Source organism: Fringilla coelebs, assembly GCF_963513975.1.
Source record: "Fringilla coelebs genome assembly, chromosome: 23".
In the NCBI taxonomy this organism is placed as follows: Eukaryota; Metazoa; Chordata; class Aves; order Passeriformes; family Fringillidae; genus Fringilla; species Fringilla coelebs.
In genome coordinates, this window is record NC_140049.1 from 650,680 (window position 1) to 674,946 (window position 24,267).

General features: G+C 56.6%; 3 protein-coding genes across 3 annotated transcripts; 1 reads left to right on the forward strand and 2 right to left on the reverse strand.

Annotated features, from left to right (window-relative positions):
• Positions 1-760: 760 nt before the first annotated feature.
• Positions 761-3,648, reverse strand: ATP5PB (ATP synthase peripheral stalk-membrane subunit b). The gene is made up of 7 exons (XM_084220746.1): positions 3,500-3,648; positions 3,357-3,399; positions 2,777-2,922; positions 2,145-2,308; positions 1,573-1,698; positions 1,225-1,404; positions 761-913 (listed from the first exon to the last, which is right to left on the reverse strand). Exons 1-7 carry the CDS (start codon positions 3,525-3,527, stop codon positions 842-844), a joined length of 759 nt encoding a protein of 252 aa, XP_084076872.1. The 5' UTR covers positions 3,528-3,648; the 3' UTR covers positions 761-841.
• A 70-nt stretch (positions 3,649-3,718) lies between these two features.
• On the forward strand, positions 3,719-8,899 carry WDR77 (WD repeat domain 77). Its single transcript, XM_084220623.1, has 10 exons — positions 3,719-3,932; positions 4,040-4,225; positions 4,565-4,706; positions 5,001-5,050; positions 5,377-5,447; positions 5,798-5,852; positions 6,097-6,168; positions 6,257-6,365; positions 6,812-6,880; positions 7,209-8,899. The coding sequence occupies exons 1-10, from the start codon at positions 3,740-3,742 to the stop codon at positions 7,366-7,368; spliced, it is 1,107 nt and encodes a 368-aa protein (XP_084076749.1). The 5' UTR covers positions 3,719-3,739; the 3' UTR covers positions 7,369-8,899.
• A 4,379-nt stretch (positions 8,900-13,278) lies between these two features.
• LOC311162360 (uncharacterized protein C6orf132) lies at positions 13,279-23,570 on the reverse strand (the record flags this gene model as incomplete). The annotated part of the gene is made up of 5 exons (XM_084220663.1): positions 13,279-13,381; positions 13,696-16,525; positions 16,839-16,914; positions 19,877-19,992; positions 23,420-23,570. The coding sequence occupies 5 exons, from the start codon at positions 23,568-23,570 to the stop codon at positions 13,279-13,281; spliced, it is 3,276 nt and encodes a 1,091-aa protein (XP_084076789.1).
• Between the last annotated feature and the right edge of the window lie 697 nt (positions 23,571-24,267).

The window sequence follows — 24,267 nt, forward strand, 5'->3', positions numbered from 1 at the left end:
AAGAACACCATTTTGGTGAACTGACGTACTGGAAGTGTCAGAAAACCATGTTTCTTAACACCACAGAGAAATAGGATTGCAGGCACCCCCAGTCTGCCCACTTGGGTTTATGGACTACATAAATCACAGCACACACAGGAGTCCATTTGTGTGTGTGCTTTGCTGGGATTTCTGAGTTTTAACAAATTCCTTTAGGGAAAAGCTTCCCATAAAAAGAAAATGAAAAGTGACAGAAGCCCCGAAAACCTCCTCTGGAACAAACGTGCCCATGTCCCGTTTTAGGCTGGTACAGACACAGCCAGCTGAGGGCGAGCTTTGCAGGAGCTTTGACACATTTCCTGCCCCGTCTCTTTTCCCAGAACCCAAACTCTTTCAACACTTCACGAGGCTTTCTGCTGAAAGGGGGTTTCCAGCTCCTTTAGAGAACAAGAACATTCACCCAGAGCCCTCCCAGCCCAGGGCAAAGTGAATGGGAGCACAAATCATCCTGATTTTAGAACATGTGTACAAGGACAGCGGTATCTGGGGCTGCTGTCACTCAGAATTCTAACACAGGGATCAGCTTCAGCAGCAGGATTTTTCTCTGTGAAGTTCTGTATCTTTGGAAGTGCTCCTGACCAAACAGGGAATCCAACAGGATCTCACACACTGTGGTTCCAACTCATCCCCCACCATAAACCAGCTGTAGTGCTTGCTGTAACCATCCAGTGACTTCAAACACAGACAGGCAGGTAGTGCTGCTAGTGAAAGACAGCAGAGGGGTTTTTTGTCTGTTTAATGATATTTTAGAGTCATACAGTTTCCAAGAGGAGGTATTGAGACATGTCTGGGCTCAGACTGCTCACACAGCTGCGTGGGCCCTCTTGGACAGCGCCTTCAGGTCCAGGATACACTTGGCAATGCTTTCCTTCTGCTGCAAGAGACAGGAAACAGCCTTCAGGAGACATTTCAACAAGAAAATAAACATTTAAGTGCATTTTAGATGAACCTTTTTAGACCTGAAAGTTTCTGATTAAGAGGGATGCAATTATAGCTCATGAAGTCAGAGATTCACATCCACTAAAGCCCAGATTCCTGGAATCCCAGAAGGTTTGAGGTGGAAGGGACATCAAAGCTGATCAAGTCTCACCAACGGCCAAGGCTACCCATCACCACGAGCAGGATCCCTGAACAGCAAATCTTTGTGCAGGCTAAAACGTAAGGTGGGTAAAACCCAGCAAGCACCTGCTGAGGTGTGATGCTCTGAATCACTTTCTTCTCCACCCACTGGATCATGTGGTCCTGCTCCTTCTGCCGCTTCAGGCTCTGCAGGGCCACCTGGTAGTCCAGCCTCTTCTTCACCTCGTTGTACACCGTCAGCAGGCGCTCCCGGTAGTTGGCTTCCAGCAGCATCGCGATGTTGTTCTGCAACAGAGCAGCAGACAAGAGGCTCAAGGCTGGCAGCAGAGCATGGTGTGGGCAGGGCAGGCTGCCCTGGTGCTGAGCAGCAGCAGCAGCAGCAGCAGCAGCAGCAGCAGCAGCAGCAGCAGCAGCAGCAGCAGCAGCAGCAGCAGCAGCAGCAGCAATGCTCACCCGCTTGGCATCGAAGAGGTAACTGCGGCCCTCCGCCCTCCACTGCTCCTTCTTCTCCTCCTCGATGGCCGTCTGCAGCGTCTGGATGGTGTCGTTCTTCATGGCCAGGGCTGAGGCCATCTTCTCCTGGAAGAAAGAAAGGACTCCACGCTTCAGTCAGAGGCAAGGAAAACAAGAGGTCTGCAGTAGCTGCACTGAGCTGTGAGAAACGTCTGTGCCAACTGCCCGGGGCCAGGGCTGAGGTTATGCCAACAGAGGACAACGAGGGCTCACAAGCAGACATGGAATCCCAGACTGGTTTGGGTTGGAAGGAACTTAAACCCCATCCAATCCCACCCCTGCCATGGCAGGGACACCTTCCCCTGTTCCAGGCTGCTCCAGCCCCAGTGTCCAACCTTGGGCACTGCCAGGGATCCAGGGCAGCCCCAGCTGCTCTGGGCACCCTGTGCCAGGGCCTGCCCCTCTCACAGGGAACAATTCCTGCCCAAGATCCCATCCAGCCCTGCCCTCTGGCAGTTTGATGCCCTCTGTGCTTGAACAAAACCCCTACTTACTCACAGCTTCTTCATTACCTCGTTAAGTTTGTCAGCAAAAGCTGCCACATCAGGCCCAAACTTTTTGATGGCATAAATGATGACTGTCAGTATGCAGGCAGCTGCTGCTGTCTCGTGGTTCACCACGTAGATCTCCTTGGAAAGAAGGTAGAGCAGGAGGCCAGTGCCCAACATGTAGGGCCCTACAGGAGAAATGAAGCAGCACGACTTGTATAAAGCACAACGAGCACCGAAAACCTCAAGTAGCTAAGAGGGAGCTTTAAAGGCTCACAAGGTCAGGAAGAAGTGTTCCATTTTACCAGGACAAAAGCAGAGCCACAATTCCACCTGGGAAAGGTACCACAAGGAACCTCACTACAAATGGAAGCAGCCTGCATCTGCTGTGGGACCTGCTGCTTCTGCTCATTCAGAAACATGCAGAATTTAAATTTTTAAGGACCATCAGGCAACTAAATCATAATATCAAGCTCACAGAATTTTTTCAACCATTAGGTGTCTAACTTTAGAGCCAGGAGTGCTACAGTGGCTTGTTCTTCACAACCTGCACATGCAAAATACTCATTTTCAGTAAGATTTTACCTTTTTAGCAGCCAGAACTGGTGAACAGAACCACATAAGCATAGCTAAAAATGGTAAAAGTCTATATTAACCTGTCACTCCTGTTTTAGGGTAGAGAAACTGAAAAAACTCCTCAGGGATCAAACCATGACGAACTTCTCCTCCCTTCTCAGGCAGAGGTGGCACAGGAGCCAAACTCTGCTGAGTTGTGTGCAGTGGTCTTGTGGTGTGCAACACCCTGTGAACAAGGAGAACATCTCAATTATAATTCTTAATTAAAAAACAGACAGAAACAGTCCTCCAAGGCTCAAGCACATTTCCAATAAATAAGCAGTAACTGGTGAGGCCCAGGCACAGGGTGCCCCATCCATGGCAGCGTCCAAGGCCAGGCTGGCCCTGCTCTAGTGGAAGGTGTCCCTGTCCACGGCAGGCGGTGGAACTGGATGAGCTTTAAGGACCTTTCCGCCCCAAACCCGTCCGTGATTCGAAGAAGGTGGCACTGACTGGACACACCTCCTCTGAGAGGGGGGTGGGACTAGATAACCTCCACAAGCTCCTTCCACCGTCCCTGCTCCACACCCCATCAACGAGAAAAACGCCAGACAAACCCCCAGAATGACGCTGTTGAAGCGCCAATCGCGGCCGGTGTCGCAGGGGCTCCCCGGTACTCACCCCACGGCGACGGGCGGCGGCAGCGCCCTGAGCGCGGCGGGGGCTGAGGGGACAAGAGGGCAGAGAGAGCGTCAGGACAGGGCTCGGCCGGCACCCCCCGCCCGCCACCCGCTCCCCCCGAGCGGCGGCACTGCCCGGCTCACCGGCGCGCAGGACGAGGCGGGACAGCATGGCAGGGCGGGGAGCGGCCGTGAGGAGCGGCGGGGCCGTGAGGAGCGGCGGGGCCGAGCTCGTCCCGGTCGGTGACCGCCGCCGCCGGGCGCTGAGATGGCGGCGCGGCTCTCGCGAGAGCGCGGGGAGGGCGGGCGCGGGGCGGGCGCTCTCGCGAGAGGAGGCGGCGGCGGGAGACACGTGGGGGCACGGCCGGCCCCGCCGCCGCCGCCATGGAGGAGCCGCTGCCGCCGCCGCCGCTGCCGCTGCCCCAGGCGGCCCCGCCGCCCGCCCCGCCCGACAGCGCGGGCCCCGCCGCCCCGCTGGATGGGGATCCCGCGGCCGAGGCCGCCGCCGAGTGGAACATCCCGCCCAACGCGCCCGCCTGCATGGAGCGGCACCTGGAGCGCGCGCACTACCGCGCAGGTAGCGGGGCGGGGGGCGCGGCGGGCCCGGTGAGCCCGGCGCCGGGGGCCGCTCCCGGGGCGCTGCCCGCGCCTCTCCCCGCGCCTCCCCTCGTGTCTCTCCCGCAGACGGGGCCCTGCTGCTGGGCGCCTCCGGGCTGAACGGGCGCTGCTGGACCGGCTCGCTGTGGGTGTTCGCCGAGCCCCGGCGCGCCCCCAGCGAGGGCTTCTGCACCGCCGGCGTGCAGACCGAGGCGGGGGTGGCCGACCTGTGCTGGCTGGCCGACAGGGGCATCCTGGTGGCCTCCGACTCCGGTAAGCCGTGGGCATGCCCCATCCATCCTTCCTGGGGTGCGCCTGTCCCCTCTGCTGAGCTGGGCGTCCCCCCCGTCCCTCCCCCGAGGTGTGCGGCCCCCTCCCCTGCTCAAAGGTGGGTGTCCCTGTCCCTGAGCTGGGTGTCCCTGTCAGTCACTCAGTAGGTGTCCCTGTACACTGAGCTGGGTGTCCCTGTACCTGAGCTGGGTGTCCCTGTCAGTCACTCAGTGGGTGTCCCTGTCCCTGGGCTGGGTGTCCCTGTCCCTGAGCTGGGTGTCCCTGTCAGTCATTCAGTGGGTGTCCCTGTCACTCAGGTGGGTGTTCCCCTGTGTCCCTCAGGTGCAGTGGAGCTGTGGGAGCTGGAGGAGAACGAGAGCCTCATCGTGAACAAGTTCTGTAAATACGAGCACGATGACATCGTGACCTCGGTGTCGGTGCTGGCCGGCAGCAGCCAGGCTGTCAGCGGGGGCAGGGACTGCTGGTGAGTGTGCCCATCCCGGCAGCCCTGTGCCCATCCCGGCAGCCCTGTGCCCATCCCTGTGCCCGTCCCGGCCGCCCTGTGCCCGTCCCGGCCGCCCTGTGCCCGTCCCGGCAGCCCTGTGCCCAGCCTGGCAGCCGTATGCCCATCCTGGCAGCCCTGTGCCCATCCCTGTGCCCAGCCCAGCAGCCGTATGCCCATCCCGGCAGCCCTGTACCCATCCCGGCAGCCGTGTGCCCATCCTGGCAGCCCTGTGCCCGGCTGTGTTGGGCGCTCACTGCTCACTCTCATCCACAGCGTGAAGGTCTGGGACATCCCGGAGCAAACGGTGCTGCACTCCTACAGAGGTGAGTGCCAGCACACCCGTGTCTCCCTTTGATAACCCCCTTGCCGTGCCACTTTGACCCTTTCTCCCTGAGCTCTGGCTCCCTCAAGCTCAGGGCTGTCCCAAGGACTGTGGCCATGGTTGGATTGGGCAGCTCATGGATCCATGGATCCATGCTTGGATTGGGCAGCTCATCACTTTGGTAGGAGGCAGTTGCTGCTGCTGAGCAGAAGTTATCCCGTGTCTGAGCAGAACTGTTAAACTGCTGTGCCTCTGCAGGGCCTTGGGAATATGTGGGAAGGTTGGATACAATCTTTGAGGCTCTTTATCCTTTTGTGCTTTTGCTAGCTCACTCCGATGCAGTGACATGTGTGGCTGCCTGCCCTGGTAAGGACACTGTGTTCCTGTCCTGTGCTGAGGTAAAGCTCACTCTATTCTCTAAATCTACCCCATTTAAGCGAGATTTAACTTTAGGCATTTACAGTTTAATGCACTTAGAAACCACTTCTTGTGTTGCAACCTGCCTCCCTGTGTTATTGCAGTGTTCCAGTCTGATGAATTTATAATCGGTTTGCCAAACTGATTCCTACAGGTTTGTATCAAATTTTGGGAGCTCCTAAGTCTGTCCTGGGGATGTCTGAAGGCTGCAGTTGGTGACATTTTAACCCAGAGGAAAACACAGGGTCATTCTGCCTGTGAGTCAGCAGTGAATCTGAATTTATGCCACAAAGAAATTGTAAAATTCCTCTCATTCCTTTTGGATTTCTAGGACAACAGAACTTTACTCTGGGACACCAGATGCCCCAAACCAGCTACCCGAATTGGTATGTCTCTGTGCAGTCACTGCTTGTGCATGAGTGTGTTGCAAGAAATAAATTATTGTATGCCTTTTAACTCTAAATCTAGTGATTGAGGTGCCTGTTAACACCTAAGGAGGTCTGACACTGTCACAGAAGTACAATAAGTTTAAAACACTTGTCCTGCTGCAGGAGCAGGGCTGAAGGAGATGGATGAGGAATGTCTTTGTGCTGCCTCCTTCCACTCTCACCCCAGGTTGTTCCCTTGCAGTTTGCAGTGCCTGTAATTACCTCCCTACCTCAGTCATGTGGCATCCACAGAAGAGTGACATCTTTGTCTTGGGTAAGAACCTGCACTCTCACGGGGCAGACCAAGGCGGCTGTTTTCACAGGACGGTTTGTGCTGTAACCTCAGTGCCCCTCTCTCCCAGGTGATGAAAGTGGAACAGTTGCACTGGTGGACACAAAGAATCCCGACTCTGCCCTCAGCGCTGCCGTGCACACCCGAGGCATCACAGGCTTTGCTTTCTCTGCACACAGGTACTGATGATTCTGGCACACAACGTGGCACTGCCTGCCCTCAAAAGCCTTAGTTCTTCTTGAGGAAAACCTATGAGAGTGCCAGTTTTGCTTCTCATGCAGGAGATTGTAGCAGAGAATAGAGTAAACTGAGCATTGTCTCACTTCTGACATGTCCACAACAAGAATTCTGCAACTCCAGAATTACTGACCCACACACCGTGGGGACTTCTCTAATTACAGTCACCTCTGATTAAAGAAGGATCACTTGTTTTCAGACTCTGATTGAGTATTCCCACTCAGTGTACTGGCACCCTGCCAAATGCTGATGAAAACATTTTTGTAATATTTTTGTGAGTTCAGTTGCTGAACCTGGGTCTGGATCACTAAGAATGCTGCTGTTCACAGGTTTATCCCTAACAATTCTCGTATTTACTTGTTCTAACTATGCTCTTATCTCTCTCTAGTTCACCCTTACTGGCTTCCATCAGTGAAGACTGTTCAGTTGCTGTTCTTGACTCAGACCTCTCAGAGGTGTAAGTACAGACAGAATACTCACTGCTGTTGTCTTCTTGTCTTCTCAAGTTAATTATTAATACACAGGACAGTTTGGTGGGAAGGGACCTTAAAGCCCATCCAGTTCCACCTCCTGCCCAGGGTGCTCCACTATCCCAGGGTGCTCCAAGCCCTGTCCAGCCTGGCCCTGGGCACTTCCAGGGCCGAGGCAGCCACAGGTGCTCTGGGCAACCAGGAGGTGAAAATGTTCCTAAATAGAGGAGCATCATCCTAATGAGCCAGCAGTTAGGGATTGCACAAGCCCACACAGTCTCTAATGATGGCTAATGGAGTGTTGGTGTTTTCCAGGTTCAGAAACCATTCTCATCGAGACTTTGTAAAAGGCTTGTCCTGGTCTCCTTCAGATGATGCCTTGCTCACTACAGTTGGATGGGATCATCAGGTTTTGCATCACATTGTCCCCCTACCAGCTGGTGAAGCTTCTGGAATCAACTGTGTAAAAGAATAGTTTTATAAACTCGTGGTCCAAGTTCCTTGCTGGCATCACTTTGATTCTGCTGAAGTCGCAGGTGTGTGAGCTGGAGTGGGGTCTGGTGTCTGCCTCCAAGCTTGTGGCTAAGAAGGCTCCTGTAGTAATTTTGAATTAGGCATAAGTTAGCTACAAACCAAGCTTTATCCTCTCCTCAGGAGTGGCTTCTCCTGTAATAAAAGACTTTGGTTTTACTCAGAAAAAAATTGACTTCAGGCACAGAGGAGACTTGGAGAGACAGGGAATTAGGTGTAATGAAAAAAGAAATAAAGTCAAAAAGTCTTGATTCTTTCCTCAGTTCTCCAGACTGCTATAGAATTCATAGAAGCTTCTGGGGGAGGTTAGCAGTGTGCCTCTTGTTGGGTAGATGTGAGAGCCTCACCCTTGAGCCAAGCCCTTTGCTTTGTGAATCAGGTGGAACGAAAAGACCCGTTGGGATCCAGGGGCTAGAGGGGTTCCAGGTTGTCCTTACTGCAGCTCGTGGTTGGTGAGGGGGGTTCAGCCTCAGTACCAGTGGGGAGCCTCTGGCCAGCCCTGCTTGTGCACTGGTGTAGAGTGCAGAGTTTGGTGTCAGGATGTAAAGTGAGGATCCCAGCTGGAGCCCTGAATTCAACAGCCTGGGATGGTGCTGGAATCCTGGCATGCCAGGGGGCACTGGCAGCAGGAGGGAGTGGGTGCTGTGCTCTTGGACACCATGGTTCATCTCCTCTGTGCTGAAGGCAACTCACTCAAGGATAAGAGCTGTCAACAGAAGGTTTATGTGGGGAAAAACTGGACTGAGGACTTCAGCTGTCATTTGCTTGCTCCTGTACCAGACTGTGCTTAGTGATAGCCCAGATCCATGCACTTGTGACAAGTGACTTCTTGTGCTGGCACTGAGGGGACAGGACACTGCCCTCCCCCCAGGCCAGCCCACACAGAACCCACAGAGGTGTTTTTGTCAAAACATACATTTCTAACTCAGCTGTTCACCTGGAGAAAGTCACTGCTCTGCATGCATTGCTGCTGCTCTAGGTATGGCTTGGTTGGGCCTAGTATTTCCTAGACAGAATTAAGCAAGTCCTGACTGATGAAACAAAACTACCATTGAAATGAATGTTACCCCTGGTTCTTTAGCATGATAGCAGCACTTGAATGTACACTGCTTCCAGTTTTTACCTCTGCATCCACATAGGTTTAGTTGTGCAAAGCCCACAATTAATTTTTAGGCAGACTAAGCTTTTCCAGGCTCTGTACTTCTCTCCTACTCTTTGTAAACCTCACTTGCTGCTTTTTAAAGTCCCATGCCATACAGGTGTTCACAGCAACTGCCTGTTCTAGAGCAGTGTATGACAGGAAACAGTCAATGGTGATAAAAACTGACACATTTCCTCAGAACTACCCCTTGAACCACAAAGTCCCCTTTTGGGGACCTGTGATGCTGTACTGGAACAGGTCTTGTGCTGGTTCTGAAAAAGTTGTCTTGGAAGATGGTTTTTGTTTGTAACTGGGTTTAAATTTCACTGGGCCACTTCTGTAGCACTGAAGAGCCAGCTGAGATCATCCACACAGTTCAAGTTGTGATTTCGGTCCCTGATATTAAAACTGTTCTTAAATAAACGTTCACCGTATTCCTGTTCAATGCCAGGGTTCTACAATTCTTCAGCACTGGTGCAAGGCAGGCTCTGGCTCCTGCTGCTTTCCAGGAAGTTGTTCGTGCCAGAACTCTGAATTTGGGGTTCCATCATGCACAGCTAAAAATAAAAAGTTCAAATGTCAGGCATTAAACCACATTAGGTTCCTCATACTGCCACACCTGAGCAAAACACGGCAGTCCATGGCAAAAGACTCGTGGTGGGTGCTGAAGCCTGTAGGGAGAGCAGGTCGTTGGTGATGTATTAACTCTTTTTTACAATTAAAGAGCAAACAAGCCTCGGTGCTTCAGCATCTGGCAGGTGTTAGTGGTGCCACAGGATGGCAGCAGTGCCCTTGGCAGGGGCAAGGCACGGCCCGGCTCTGCTGTGTCCTGGAGGAGTGGCTGCTTTTGGGGTGGCTGGCACTTGCACTCGGGCTGTTCGCTCACAGGCACAGAGGAGCAGCAGTTCAGGAGTCCCTGCTGGGCTGCAGTGAAGGCGCAGGAACAGCAGCAATCCCACATCAGTCCTGGCTGCCTCTGCAGCTCCCGAAGGAATGGAGGCAGTGCTGTGGGGTTTGTGGCCGGCTCAGCTGTCCCTGCACCACCCACAGCGTTCAGGCTTGGGGACACAGGGGGACATCCACTGTGGCTCCAGTGAAAGCTTCAAGGCACACGTTCCCCTCTTCCCCTCCCTCCCAGAGCCTGCTTCTGTAGCCAGGGTTGGCCGAAGGAGATGAGAATGCAAATTCTGAGTGCAGAGGAGCAGCCACGCTGCAGACAGGCCTTTTATGCTGCCTGCATTGCTGACACTGTGCTTGCAGTTTTGGGCACAGCATTCCAGTTGGGACTTGCAGCAGGTAGGAGAGTTTCATCCCGGCTGAGCAGCTCCAGCCCAAGCACTATTTATAGAAGCTGCTCCTCTGCCAGCCTGCCCAACCAGCTGGGTGTGAGTGACAGACAGAGCTCCTGGGCTCAGCTGCCCCTTCCTGCCCTGCCTGGGCTCCTGAGAGCACTGACATGGCCACAGGCTTTGGATCCACCCCTCAGAGAAACTGGACCGAGCCCTGGGTAAGCTGAAATTCAAACCTTTCCTCATCCTTTCAGGGATGGGCACACTTCCCAATCCTCCAGCAGACAGACCACGCAAGCAACGCTAAAAAAAGTCAGACCACACATGCAATAAAACATCCAGAAATGTTTAATGCAAGAAGGTTGGTGTTCAATGGCACTCATAAATAAGAGACTTTGTTCAATACTTTACAGCTAAAGCTCTGTTACACTCCCCTAGCAGGACCTTGTGAGGAAGAGGCAGCTGCAGGGGATAATTTCAGTTGTATCAGACTTGAATTACCACACTGCATCAGAGAGGGTGAAGTGAGAATAATTCCACACTCTGGCTTCAGGGTAGCTCTCAGCACTGGCTGAGGCAGGGTGCTTTGCTCCATTATTACCCCCTAGTTTTGTTTCCTCTGACTCTATTGCTAAATTTCTGTAGTGAAAGAGCTGGGAGGAGCAGGACCAGGAATGCAAGGACAGTTTATTTATCCAGGGTTACCTGCCCCAGGAAGGGGGCTCGTCCCCACCCCTGCAGAGCCCTCACTCCTGAGAGATCTAACTCTGTCCCCAAGTGCTTTGGCTGCCAACAGCTCTGACAGAGCTGCCTTTGTCACAACGGCCCCAGAATCAATGGTGAGCTGCTCCTGAAATACCAGAATTTGCTGAATGCATTCAAAAGAAGCAGGGATAGTCCAAAGTGAAGAATAGAAGAGTCCCACTGCTGAAAACCTGCATGCTAACCAGTTCTACAACTGGGAGCAGAGTCCAACCTGATTCAGTGGCAGCTCAGCCCCCGGGCAGTCCCTGAATGGTGCTCTTGAATGAAGAGTGGCTGTTTTATAAAGCTGACTTCTATTATCACGCTTCTAATACTAAATTAAAGCAATTATGTCTGCTAGAAATGAGACACTCCACGGTGTCTATGACCATATTTCACCTACACTGAATTGTGTGTCTGGGTGAAGTAGTAAATGTGATATTTAAAGCAGGTATCAACATTGGAGTGTCACATTTTTCTCTAAAAATAAAAAAAAACCAAACTTGTGTTGGGGAGATTGCAATTTGGAAGAATTCTTGAGGTGGAACACTGTACACATACTCCCCCTGCCCTCCCCACTTCTGGGCAAAGTCAGTATCAAAAGCTGAAATTGCCCACCCAGCCTTAAAATTGTTTCTGAGAGCTCATTTGCAAATATAGCTTATTATTTTGAAAAAAAAGTATCAGGAAGAAAAAACCATTAAATCGCAACATTATCAAAGAGGTTTCTTTGTTTGCTTTCAAGTTAAACTGGTGAAACTTCATCCAATACCAAAACATGACCCTGAAGCCCCTCAAGGAGGAGCATGGATTTACTTCTGCAGATGAATAAGAATGCTCAAGATGCTCCTTGCATGGAGAAAATTCCATGTTTTGGGGCAGGTGGTATTCCACACGACACTTGGCACACTTAAATGTCCTTATAGTTACTCCATAGTCACTTTTCTCCATAAATATTTTTTTAAAACCAACACCCAGATATTAAAAGCCTATTTCAATATTGGCTGGGGTGAGCAATGGAAATCTTCTAAGTCACTATGACTTGCTGGCATAAAAATGCCCTTTGCATTAGCTATTAGACTGATTATTGTATTTGCATTTTCATTTTATTCACAGCAAAGTGAAGCTCAGAGTACTTTAAAGCTGCTGCAATATCTGAAAGGGCTGTTAAATTATCAGGTAAAGCTGGAAATAACACAAAACACAGATTGTCAATGGCATGACTCGAATATCAAGATAACTTTTGAGAATTCCACAGTGAAGGAAAATTTATCCCTGATTTTGAGCTGAATTGTAAAGCAAGATCTGCTTGCAGGCCACATCCAGGTGTGTGCCAGGCAGGGTAAGCTGGAGTGGAACCAGTGGCATTTATAGCTTTGAAAATAGAAAGTGCTTTCCATAAAAACAGACTCATGTCTCAAAGTGCTTTCAGTTTATCAGTGACAAGAAAAAATTCTCTACAAGTTTTTACAGTTATCTTACAGTGATTTTCAGCAGGTTTACCTAGGAGGAAGAGTCTCTGTCTCTAGTTTCAGGACGTTGGCTATTCACAACTCAGGTCAGCTGTGGTGAGACCCCACTGCTCACTCTGGAACCCTCTTGAAGGCTTCTCACAGCTCCCACCCCTGCGCAGGCACCAGGAGCTGCTCGGAGGCAGCGGAGGGAAGCAGGGGCAGGGCTGCACTGAGGGAAGCAGAGAGAGGCAGCTCCCCTCAGGTGTCCCTGCAGACACCCCACTGGCACGGAGAGTCACACTGAGAGGGAGCTTCTCAGCCCCAGATCAGGCACGTGGAAGCCCAGATCAGTGGAACAGGTCATAAGGACACTTTGGAGGGCACGGGTGTGAGGTGGCAAGAGAGCCCTCGGGGAGAGCACCAGCAGCAAGTCTGGGCACCCACCAGCCCAAGGAAAAGGATTGCTCCGTGTCCTACATCTCCAAAGTGCTTCACAGCCTTTCAGCCTCACAGCCTCCTTCCATGAGGAATAATTACCAACAGAAACATTTACAGTGACAAAAGGTGCAGCAAAGCAGGGCCCCTGCTCCCAAAGCTGCTCCTGGAGAAGGGGTCAGAGCCCAGCCCGGCAGGACAGGCACTGACTGCTCAGGGCTGGGTTTAAGGCAGAACTGATTTGCTCCAAACTCTCAAGGACAGAAAGGGTCAGGATCAAGGCATCCTAAACTCTCCTCCTATCCCACTGGCCTCACATTCTTCTTTCAATCCCTGACATTTAGCTATACACTGCTTTACTTCCACTGTGCACTTCTCATTTGGTTTCTCCCTGCTCCCAAACACGCTGAAGCTAAACCAATTAAAAAACAAACTGAAATCAATCTTTCCAGTGGTGATGCTCTTGAAAGAGAGCTGAGGATGCTCTTTGGCTTTCCTAGACAGCCTCTCAGGCTGCAATTCTGAAAATAACCCAGGAGGGAAAACGGGAAGGAGGGAAACCACGTTCGCTCACGTAACACGGCAGCGGCCTGCCCTGCACAGTAACTACTCTCCATGGCAGTCTTTGAGAAAAGTCCGCTCTCGGGCTCGCTCCCCATCAGCAGCTCCAAGCAAGTGCACGTCCAGGCTGGGTTGGGACCGTCCCCGGTGCCCGTAGAGAAGGAAAGGACCGACCCAGGCACCTTCTCGGCCCTCGCAGGCGGCGCCGGCGGGGCGGCCCCGAGCTCGGCCTACCGGTGGCTCTGGTAGGCGTAGGAGATGGGCTGGCGCGTGCCGGGCCGCACCGTGAAGGTGTTGGAGGGTCCCCCGTAGTGCGGGGTGCCGTGGGCAGGCCTGCGGGGAGAACAGAGGCACGGTCACCCAAAGCAAGCCCAGGCAAACCTGGGTGTTGGGGCAGCACCGCAGGGATGCATTTCACTGCTTCGTGTCTCCCCTCAGCGAGGTGGGATGGGGAGGGACATGGGCACGGTGTCACAGCGGGCACCAGGGAGGAGCCATGGACGGTCACTGCCCTCAGAATGGGGCAGCAGCATGAGCCAAGGGGCAGCGACTCCCCCGGAGCCCCAGCGCTGCTCTGGGGCCATTCCAAGGGACACGAGGACAGGGAGGGTGGGCTCAGGGGGCACGTGGGCTCGGGGGGCACGTACCTGCTGGCTGTCAGCACGCTGGCGGGCGAGAAGTCCCCGTTCTGCCCCTTGTACTTGGCCTCAGCCCCGGGGCCGCCGTAGGCCGTGGCTTTCCCCGCAGCGTCCGCCGACGCCCGCCTGCCCTGGGCGCTCGAGGGGCCGTTCCTGTGGCCGGGGCCCGGGCGGCGAGACCCCTCCCCGGGCGTGGAGCTGAACCCCCCGGGGCCGTAGGAGGAGAGGGTGGAGGAGAGGGTGCCCGAGGCCCGGGGGGCTGCGGCCGCCCGGGGGTAGGAGCTGTCGGGCTCCGACATGTACAGGCGCTTCTTGATCAGCGGGCGCGGGTTGGGGCCGTGGCTGGGGAAGCTCGTGGAGCTGCTGTAATCTGGGTACTGCGGGGTGAAGTCGCCGTTCCTCCGGCTCTTCTCCAAGGCTGGCGGAGCCGCTGGCTCCTGGTTGCCCCCGTAGCTGCGGCTGTAGCCGGCCCACCTGAAATAGCGCGGCTCTCCCGCGCCCCGGCCGCTGTCAGGGACGCTGGGGCACTTGCGGTTCTCCTCCCGGCTCGGGAAGGGACCCTCGTCCACCTCGTTGCTGAATTCGGGGGGCGGGGGGATAATGCCAAAGTCCAGGGCCGTGTCCCCGTTCTCCTCCTCCCGGGGCGCTCCGGGCCGGGCCGGGCCGGGCTGGCTGGGCTGGCCCGCATCCAGCAGGCCCCGGAGCAGGCTGGAGGCAGCGGCTCGCCGGGGCCCGGGGGGCTGCGCCTCGCCCGCCGCCCGCACGTCCCGGCCCTGCTCCGAGGAGCTGGAGAAGGAGGGGGGCTTGCTCCAGCCCGGCCCCGCTGGACTGGCCGCAGACGGCCGAGGCACCACGGTGAAGGAGTAGGGCTTGGACTCGTGGCGGAAGAAGCTGGTGGAGGTGGTGTCCGACGAGGCGCTGCTGGGTCTCAGGGCCGGCTTCGCCCTGAGCGCGGCCGCCCCGTCCCCGGCCTGGCGGCCCCGCTGGGCACGCTGCCGGGCCGCCAGCAGCAGGGCCATGGGCGAGCCCGGCTCCACGCGCTCCCCCGTCACCGGGTGGATCAGCACCTCCACCTGCCCCGCTCCCGAGGTGCTGGGGGGGCTCCTGCCCGAGCTCCCGGGGGGCTCAGCGGAGCCGGGGGCACAGGGCGGCTCAGCCGAGCTGGCCCCAGCCCGGTGCACTTTGTACTGGAAGATGGCTGAGCTGGGCTGTGGTGCCGGGCTCTGTGCAGGGGACACGGGGGCTGAGGGGGGGCTGGGAGCTGGGGGCTCCTCTGCCGGTCCCTGGGGTGGGTCTGGGGGACTCACGCTGCTGCTGAGGGACTCAGGAGCAGGGCTCACGTCCTCTGTGACCTTGCCAGCAGCAGGAGCAGGATGGTCCTCGTGGTCTGTCTCATCCTTCTCCACAGCAGCCACCGGGGCTGGGAGCGGGCTGGGGACCGGCTTTGGCACCACTGAGTCACTCGTGTCAGGAGGGCTCTTCATCAGGTCAGGGGGGCTCCTCCTCACCTGTGGGGTGCTGATACCATTCTCCACACCCTGCTTCTGGCTGCTGAGCCCTGAGGCAGGTTTCCCCTCTTTCTTCAGGGACAGCACAGCTTCCAGCTCGTTCCTGATCGTCATCACACTGTGGGGCTGTGTGTCAGGGTTGCTGTCCGGGGCGGTGACTGCAGTGCTGGGAGAGCCCCCACTGGTGCTGGGGGGACTGCTGGGCGCCTCTTTCTTCTCAGTCTCCCCTCCCTTGGGTAACCCCGCGTCCTTCCTGGCGAGCTGGGGCTCGCTGAGTCCCGGCTCACGGCTGCCAGCACGGCTGGGGCCGCTGTCCACAGGCTGGGGAGCACCTGGCTTCTCCAGCGGCCTCTCCTCGCGGCGTGGGGAGCGCAGCAGGGCCGAGAGCTCGTCCCGCAGCTTGTTCAGGTTGTTGGCATCCTTCCAGTCATCCTCACAGCTCGGGTAGTCCGGAGGGGGGAGATCCAGGTCGTTCGCAGTGAGAGGTTCAGATTTTGGAGGGGAGTCTCTCCCGGCCGTTTTCAGCTGGGGAATCCTCTCCCCCTCGGAGCCCGGCAGAGGTGACCTGCGGCCGGCGGGATTTGCCCCTTGGCTGAGCCCCGTGCCCGGCTTGGGGCTCAGTGGAGGGGGCACAGCCGGCTTCCCAAGGCCCTGTCTGAGCCCGGAGCTCCTCTGCTCGGCCTCTCCCGGCCGCGCCTTGCCCGCAGGTCTGATGGTGAAGCAGGGTGGCAGGGGCGGCCGGGCGTGAGGCTGCCGGGGCACGGGCTCCTGCCGGCCCTCCTGCACCGGGATGGACGAGGAGCGCGCCGGGGCCGGCGGCGGCACCTTGAACGACCTGGGGAAGGTGAGGTGGGGCTCGGCCTTGGGCTGCAGGCTCTCCTTGGGGCCGGGGGCCGCGGGCGCCCCGGGCTCGGCGGCAGAGAGCGGCCCCTCGGCATCCGCCTGCCTCGTGTTCAGCACCGTCTCGGATTTCCACTTGGACATGCCGGGCCCGGAGGGGTCCCGGGCGCCCGGCGGGGCTGGCGGGATGAAGTCTGGAGGAGCCGGAGTGCTGGGGGAGGACAGGCCAGAGGCGGGAGGCGGCGGCGCCGCCATGGCGGGAGGCGGTGGCACCATCTCGGGCGGCAGTGGCGGCGGTGGTGGCAGCATTTCGGGGGGCGGGGGGACCGGCGAGGCCAGAGGGGGTGACACGGGCGCTGGAGGGGGTGGTGGGGGTACCGACGGCGGCGGGGGGATGTCTTCATCCAGGTCGTGCCCATCGAGGGCCTGCGGGCGCAGGTCCCCCACCGAGCTGTACATCCGAATGTTGCCATTGAGCTGGGAGCCGGAGCCTGCAGGAGCAGAGAGCACAGCCGTGTGAGCGCCTCTCCTCCAGTGCTGAGCCAGCCTGGCCTGTGCCAGTGGCCTGCCCAGCGAGCCAGCCCCTTGCCAGGCTTGCCTAAATCTTCCTGAACTGCAACAGCCACTCTGCCTCACCCCTGAGGAATGAATTAATTTCCAATGACTTCAAAAAATAATTAATAACAGACTCTATTTTAGCATGAAAATATATGAGCAGACTGTCTGCTCCAAAGCTGGGTACACACACATTTCCTGCCCTGAGGGCTCCGTGCTGGCCAGGACTCCACAGAGAACATCCCTTACCAAGAGCTGCCTTTTCCTCAAAGTCTTCTGGCACCGACGGCGTTGGCACAGCCACCCCGTGGGATTCCTGGGCGTTCTGCAGGAGTAGAGAAAACAGAGCTGTCAGTCTTACAGCCAGGGATCAGAGCAAAGGGCTGACAAGCAGCTGGTAATTTGTCCACACAAGCGCCGATGGGATCCAGGGCAGTGTCTGTGATATGGAGGTCCCTGTGGAAGCTGCTGTTGACAGGGTTTGAGGGCATGAGCCAAGTCATCAGGGCTGCACAGGCCACGGAGGGCTGGAGGAATTCAGCTATTTCACATCCCCCTGGAGGAATTCAGCTATTTCACATCCCCCTTGGGGCTGCCAAGCTGCCAGCAGCAGCACCAGCCCCTCACCATTGATGTGCCAGTGCACTGAGCAGCTCCCCGGGGTTCAGTGGGCACTTTGGTGGGTATTTCTCTGCAGCAAGCACTGCCACAGTCACACACAGACAGACCTCCAGCTTTTTGGGAAACTGGCACCAGCATATCTGAGCACTCTGGGGAAAGCTGCTCCTTGTGTGGTTTGTGTTTTGCTCGCAGTTACTCCCTTCACACTCATGCTGAGAACTCGGCAGCGCCTTTAGCTGGTACAGGACCAGCAATTTGGCAGCCTACACACCTGGGAGGATGCCTGCAGCGAGGGCACTGCGGTAATTGCAGCCACCCAGGTGAGCCATTGGGGCAGGTGACTCACCTGGAGCCTGCCGGGCTCTGCCAGCAGCAAAAGCCTCTCCTGTCCCTGACTCACGGCCGGGGTGGCTCCGAGGGGCTGGGGTGGCTCCGGGACACACCTGGGCACCCGTGTGCAGGGCACAGCTGGGATGAGCAGCACTCCCGGGGGTCTCACACCGGGCCTGGGGTAGCTCGGGACACATCAATGTCAGAGGGACACAAAGCTCCGAGGGAGGGAGCATCCAACGAGGGACACACTGTCCCATTCCCAGGCCCCACATCCATTCCTGCTCACCCCAGGCAGCTGTTTGCACTGCTAACAGCCCTTGACAAAGGAAATGTTATCCTGCCATCAGCCTGCGCCTCTCCCCGAGCCATTTCCTGCGCACAAAAGCCTGGATAATGATTGAGCCCCTGCCCTTTGCCTTTCTCTGCCGTTATCACCGTTTTTACATCAGATTGCCATGGGATTCCAAAGTCTCCCGGATCAAAGGTCAGTTGGATTTGTCCATCCAGCCCCATCCAGGCTCAGACAGCACATCACAGCCACACACTGCCCTGCCCAGGGAGCTCAGGAGCTGCTGGGGCAGGGCTGATAAAGCAGCAGCACCTGGGCTCCTGTGGAAGAGCCCCGGAATGCCCCAGCTTTGGCCAAAAGAAAGGAAAATGCACATATTTCACTTGCTACATCCATGCCCTGCAGATGACCAAAGATCCCCTATAGGCACAAGGGAATGAGCCGGTCACAGGTGAGCCAGGAGTGAGGGAATTCCTGTCCCTGGGATTGCACAAAGGACCAGACAACTCCGTGCTGATGGAGAAGCCAAAGGCTGCAGAGGATTTTGGACGTGCCATTTCAAACTGGGCAAGCCTGTTCCTCACCAAAACCTTCTGTGGCAGCTGCTAATGCTCAGCATCTCTCCAAAACCACCCGTCCCACGTCATGAGCTGGCCTCTGAAATGGAAAGCATCCCCAGCACGCTGCCAGTCTGCAGAGATGCTTGGGAAGATTGTTGCCGGTGTTCACTCGGGGTGTGGCCAGCCCAGAAAAGCTCCAGCTGATTCAGGGCCGCTGTGGGTGCTGTGCCAGGAACCTGCATTTCCAGTTTGTGGTACCTGAATCAGATCGGTGCCTGCTGAGGATCCCGTGGGGGGAAGCTTTCTCTGCAACCACCAGGAGTCACTTTTCATCCCTGGAACGGAGTCAGCCCTCCCAGGGAAGGAGCCTGCCTGCCCCATGGTCCCCAGCTCTCAGGAGCCCACCATTCAAGGACCAAGGTTTGAGGCTGCCCCTCACAAAAGCCACCCAAAATACATCTGCTGAGCACCCTGGGGTCTCAGAGAGACCAAAATTTCGCTGAATATGAGGAGCTGTCCCCAGACTCCTTGGTTTTGAGTTAGGGCAGAGTGGAGTTTGCTGCAGGAATTCATTCCCTGGGATACCTGCAGTGCTGGGGGAGTGGGGGACCCCTCTCCTGCAGTCCCTGCTGGATTCCTGTGGGACAGCCCAGGCTGGGGGGAGGAAGCTGCTCCTGTGGGAAGAGCTGCCAGGTGCAGAGGCACAGGAGCTGCAGGGCAGGGCGTGAGCATCCTCCTGACTCACCGGGAGCTGCTCTGCTCGGTGGGTGGGGGGAAAGGGTTAAGGCAGGAGCTGCAGAACAGCCCCGTGCAGGTGTGTACCTGGGGCAGGTATGTAGAGGCAGCAGAAGAGTCAGTGCCAGATCAAATCATGATCAAACCTCACCAAAAGCGTGCAAACATCCAACACCACCGGTCCTCCAAAACGCTGCCTTTTCCTACCAATTCCTCCAGTTAGAGCTGGTACTGGAAGGAGCAGCCCAGGTCTGTGAGGGACCCTCAGAAGGGAAGAAGAGCCCCAGGGCCAGCTGTGCCTGTGTGGGCAGCATCAGGGCTTGGCTGACAGCCCTGAGGATTGGGAATGGTTTTTCATCCAGAGATTGAAAAGAATCACCCCCTGCACAATCACAGCATCACCTCATCCTCCGCTCAGCAGGACTCAGTGCAGCACTGCAGTCCCACCTGACCTGGGACAGATCCTGCCGGCACCAGGGAGATAAACTGCAGTGCAAGCCTGATCTATCATCCCCCGGGCTCAGCAATTAGTTTTTAATTGAAAATGCACTCTGACAGTGCTCACACCTCTCCCCCAAAGCCTCCTCCGTGCCCCAGAGCAGCCTGAGCTCAGATCACCCCCAGTCCCTCATAGCCAGCTCATCCCAGAGGGGTCCTGCTTTCATTTCTGCTCGCCCTCAGCAGGGGCTGAGAGCAGCAGCTCTGGGTGTGGGCACCAGGTCCGGCCCAGCAGCGACTGGGGCACTCACCAGGGGCAGGAAGGTCAGCAGGGGCCGCACCCTCGGCCGGGGTTTGAGCGTGGCTGTGCCCGAGTCTGTCACTGTCCCGAAGCGATTGTCACCGTAATAGACCTCGATCACATCACCTGGGGGGAGAGCAGAGTGTTAGCGGCAGCACTGAGCTGGGCGCTGCTAAAAGAGCACAGACCCCCCGGGAGTGCACAGAGAGCTGTGCAGAATTTGCTGCAGCAGCCCCAGGAGCGGGCAAAACCCATCAGACCCTGAGGAAAAGCTGGGTGTCCTGCAGGTGAGTGGGACACAGGAGAGGAAGGTCCCCTGTGTGCAGGACAGGCACTCACAGCCTGTCACACACCTGCAGGGCTCATAGAGCCTTCCCTGAGCTCTGCAGGATGAACTGGAGCAGCTCAGAAGGAACAGGAGGCAATCCTGGCGGGTCTGAGCAGCTGGAATTGAGGGGAGGCAGCAGCAGAGGAGCAGGGACAGCTCCTGCCCTGCGAGCGCTCTGTGGGACAGCACTGACATCCCACCAGAGGGAATTCCTGGTGCTTCACAAGCCTCCAGCCTGCATGGGGTGACTGCCCACACAGCACTGCCCTGCACGGGGAGCCAGCAGGGCAGGAAGTCACCGGGCCCTGCTGTGACAAGCAGGAGAAGCCGGCAGGAATTCCTGGTTCCCAGCCTTGTGCTTTCACCTTGAACCACACCTCTTGGGCCGGTTTATTTCTGACAGTGAATAAAGCTCATAAAATTAATTCAATTACGTTCTTTGTGTCTGATTAGCAGCATGAATTAACAAGCAGAAATACTGAAGCATGTAAACCCCACCTTGGCTGGAAGGAGATACACAAATAACTCGTAGCTAAGGAGACCGACATTAAAGAAAATCTGAGTTTGAGGAAGGAGGGGGAAACAACAAAATGGCTCTGATGGAAGGGAAAACTGCAGGAGTGCTCCCAACAACAGACCTTGATAGTGAGGAAGGGAGAGAAGAAGAAGGATGGGCAGAAATCAGGAGGAAGCTCCCAGGGAAACAGCTTTACACCAAGTCCGGGGAAAAGAGGAGGACAAATGCCTCTGTGTGCGTCCCACAGAAGGAAAGCACTTGCATGAACGCCTGGAATGGAGAACCTGACCACACCAGGGGCTGGGCATGAGGCAGCACAGCCTCTGCTGAGGGACTGGAGGCAGATGAATTCCACACAACCTTCAAACACACCACAGAGCCCAGAAGCACGCCAGCTTCTCCCTTCTCCCACTCAGCACCCCCAGGCTACCCTGGGACACCCCCAGGAGCATCTGCCCTGCTGCCACTGCCCCTCCAGGCCATCACAGCTTCCCCTCCCTCACACCAAACTTCTCCCACTACAAGTGACTCTTTACACAAAGGACATTTTCTCCGGCTTTCAAATCACCACTCAGCTGTGCTTCAGCCAGCCTGGTCCTACCAAGCCTTTACCAGCTCCCTGCCTGGGAGGGGCCCAGAAGCACTCAGGAGGAGCTGCTTCAGTCCCAGGGAGGACAGAGGTGCCAGCAAATTGCCTGGAAGTGTTCAAGGCCAGGTTGGATGGGGCTTGGAGCAGCCTGACCTAGTGGAAGGTGTCCCTGCCCGTGAGAGGGAGTGGAATGAGATGAGTTTTAAGGTCCCTTTCCACCCAATCACTCTGGGATTCTCTGATGATTAATTCTGCGGGTGACCCCGCATTCCGTGAGTAAGGAGCAGGAATTAAGGCCAAGGCAACAGGAGAGTTTGGACTCAGCCTGAGCAGCAACAGAGTAGTTCTGAGACTTGAAATGATGAGTTTTACATTTAACAGTCACTAGGTAAACCCAGTGAGAAACTGGATTAAAGATCACAAGGACTTTGATCCTAGATTACTAAGCATCGCTACCCTGGATGCTTTAATTAAAGGAAAATGAAGTGCTTGTAGTTGTGTTTTCTTTGCTAGATAAACAGGACTTGCCTGCTGGGAGCCCATCACCAGCAAGCCCTGAGCTCTGCCAGCTTCCTTTCCTGGAAGGAGGGATCAGGAAATGCACCCTTGGAAGCTGTGGGAAGCAGCTGGCTCAAAGCACTGGCCTTGCTTCGGCCACTTTTTGACATTCAGCCTGTCCTGGAGACATTTGTGTTTGCTCAGCCACGAGAAATTAAATAAACGATTTGCCACGCATGTAATGGAACTTCTTCCTCCCCGGGGGTTGCATCACCTGGAGGAGGCGCAGCAGGTTTGAGCCGGGGTACCCACAGCTCCCAGCAGGAGGAGGAGGTGCCATCAGTCACTATATTCAGGAATCTCTGAGTCAGGGACATGCAAACCTCCACCCATTGCACATTGCCTAACTTGTGTTTACTTTGTATGAGAAACCAAGGTGGGGATCAGCAGGAGCAGGGGACTCCCCCAGGCACGGAGCCCTGCAGGAAATGTTCCAGAAACAGGGCCAGGGCTGGGGCAGGACCAGGACGTGCTGTGTGTGGGTCTGGGTACAACACAGCTGGCCCCTGGGCTGCTGGCCCCTGGGCTGCTGTCCCCTGGGCTGCTGTCCCCTAAGCCATGGTGTCCCACTGCCACACTGCCACTGCGCCCTCACCGAGCCCCATTCCGGGCAGAAACGGGAGGATGCTAAGGAGCGATTCCCCAGCTGCTCCTCAGGCTCAGGTTTCAGGATTCCCGGCTCTTCCTCTGCAGTCCGACCCACACCTGAGCAGAAAGCTTTTTACTGCCACTGCAGAACCGCAGCCACGGAAATCAGGCTCCTAATAAGCAGACACAGCAACTTCTTTTCTTTTTTCTAATCCAAACCACATCAGAGAGAAGCTTGAATCCTCCTCAGATTTACGACAGTTAGAAATCAGCAATTTTCCTCCTAGGTTGCAGAGTTGCATGAAACTCCCTGTCACATTTTCATTTTATCTTGGTTTCAGCAGCTTGGCCTTTGGGGTGTAACCACCTCGCAGTTGCTTTCACAGACAATACTTCACCCTGCACAGCTCAGCAGGCAGCACTTCCATTTTTTTAATCTTGGAAGAGTTTGTTGGGCTCTTACAGCCACCAAACTTCATCCACAAACTGCTATCTTCTATCTACCTGGCTCCATTACTATTAATTTGGCTCCCTCCTACATGAGCCTCCAGGGCACCGTATTGCAATTAAAACCACAAAGAAACACAAATAAATCCCGAGTAATATGCAACCCTCAGCTCCGTCCCCGCTCGCAGCCCTGCGAGAAACAGGTTTATGAGTAAATAACTCCGACCTGGGAAGGCGCAGATCAAACATGGCGTGGGAAAGCGCGACGGGAAGCAATGAAGTGGATTCTCAGTCACTCGTCAGCCTCTTTGAGCCGAGTTTAACCCGCCGGGAGCGGCAGCCGCCCAGCCGAGGCGCGGACCCCCCGCGCCCGCTCGGGCACGGCCCCGGGACCGGCGCCGCCGCATCCCGGCGCCACCGAGCGCTCCCGGAGCCTCCCGGGCGGCAGCGGAGCCCCCGAGCCCACCTCACCCTTCTGCCCCCGGGACCGCCCGGCCGAGCCCCGCGGCCGGCGGGGGACACTGACCGGTGCCGCCCGCGCTGTCCGAGGTCACCTCCTGCGTGAAGATCCAGGGCGGGTTGGTGGCGAACAGGGACGCGGCGCTGGGGCTGGAGTGGCGCTTGCCGAAGAGGCGGCTGAAGGTGCCCTGCACCGAGTGCGGCTGGTGCTTCTTCATGCTGGCCTGGCCGAGCCGAGCCGAGGCGCGCCGGGCATCCCGCGGCACCGACGGGACGGGGCCGAGAGCTCCGGAGGGGCGGGGACGGCCCCACCCCCGGGCCCGCCTCCGCCAGGTGCCCCCGCTCCGCCGGCACCGGGGATCCCAGGGCACCGGGGATCCCAGGGCACCGGGGCTCCCGGGGCTCCGAGAGCCGCTGCGGCCGGCGGGGACCGTCCCGCTCGGGCTGCGGGCCCCGCAGGGACACCCCGAACCCCCGAGCCTGACCCCTCTGTCCGAGCGCTCCCTGAGCTCCGGAGGGCCGGGTGCGGTGCCCAGGCACCCCGTGGGTGAGGAGCCTTTCCCCAGTCTCCAGTTCCAAACCTCCCGGACTCAGCCGCGGCCGTTCCCTCGGCCCGAACCCCCGAGGGCTCTGCCCTTCCTCTCCCTCCCGTGTTTCTCCATCCTTCACCTTCTGCCGAGCCCCGGCTTCCCTGCAAGGCCAGAAACACCCGGTGAGCCCGAGCTGCTCCGAGCCTCGGGGTGCTTTGGATGCAAAACCTTGAAGGCGATGGGATTGACCCCAAACAATTTCTAGTTTTGGGTACAAAAGCAAATTTCTACCATGCTAGCACTGGTAGCAATTTTTTGTGCCCTGAAAGTAAAAATTGAGAGTTAATGAGTAACATTGCCTACAAATAAATGTAGGGAATTCTGG

What these genes read in the sequence shown, in the direction of transcription:
- WDR77 (XM_084220623.1), top strand. Translation starts at nt 3,740, where the DNA reads ATGGAGGAGCCGCTGCCGCCGCCGCCGCTGCCGCTGCCCCAGGCGGCC. An exon ending in CAAACCAGCTACCCGAATTG is followed by an intron (nt 5,853 to 6,096) that starts GTATGTCTCTGT and finishes GTTCCCTTGCAG; the next exon opens with TTTGCAGTGCCTGTAATTAC. An exon ending in GACTCAGACCTCTCAGAGGT is followed by an intron (nt 6,881 to 7,208) that starts GTAAGTACAGAC and finishes GGTGTTTTCCAG; the next exon opens with GTTCAGAAACCATTCTCATC.
- ATP5PB (XM_084220746.1), bottom strand. Translation starts at nt 3,527, where the DNA reads ATGCTGTCCCGCCTCGTCCTGCGCGCCG. An exon ending in CCGCCGCCCGTCGCCGTGGG is followed by an intron (nt 2,923 to 3,356) that starts GTGAGTACCGGG and finishes CCTTGTTCACAG; the next exon opens with GGTGTTGCACACCACAAGAC. An exon ending in AGAGCATCACACCTCAGCAG is followed by an intron (nt 914 to 1,224) that starts GTGCTTGCTGGG and finishes TGTCTCTTGCAG; the next exon opens with CAGAAGGAAAGCATTGCCAA.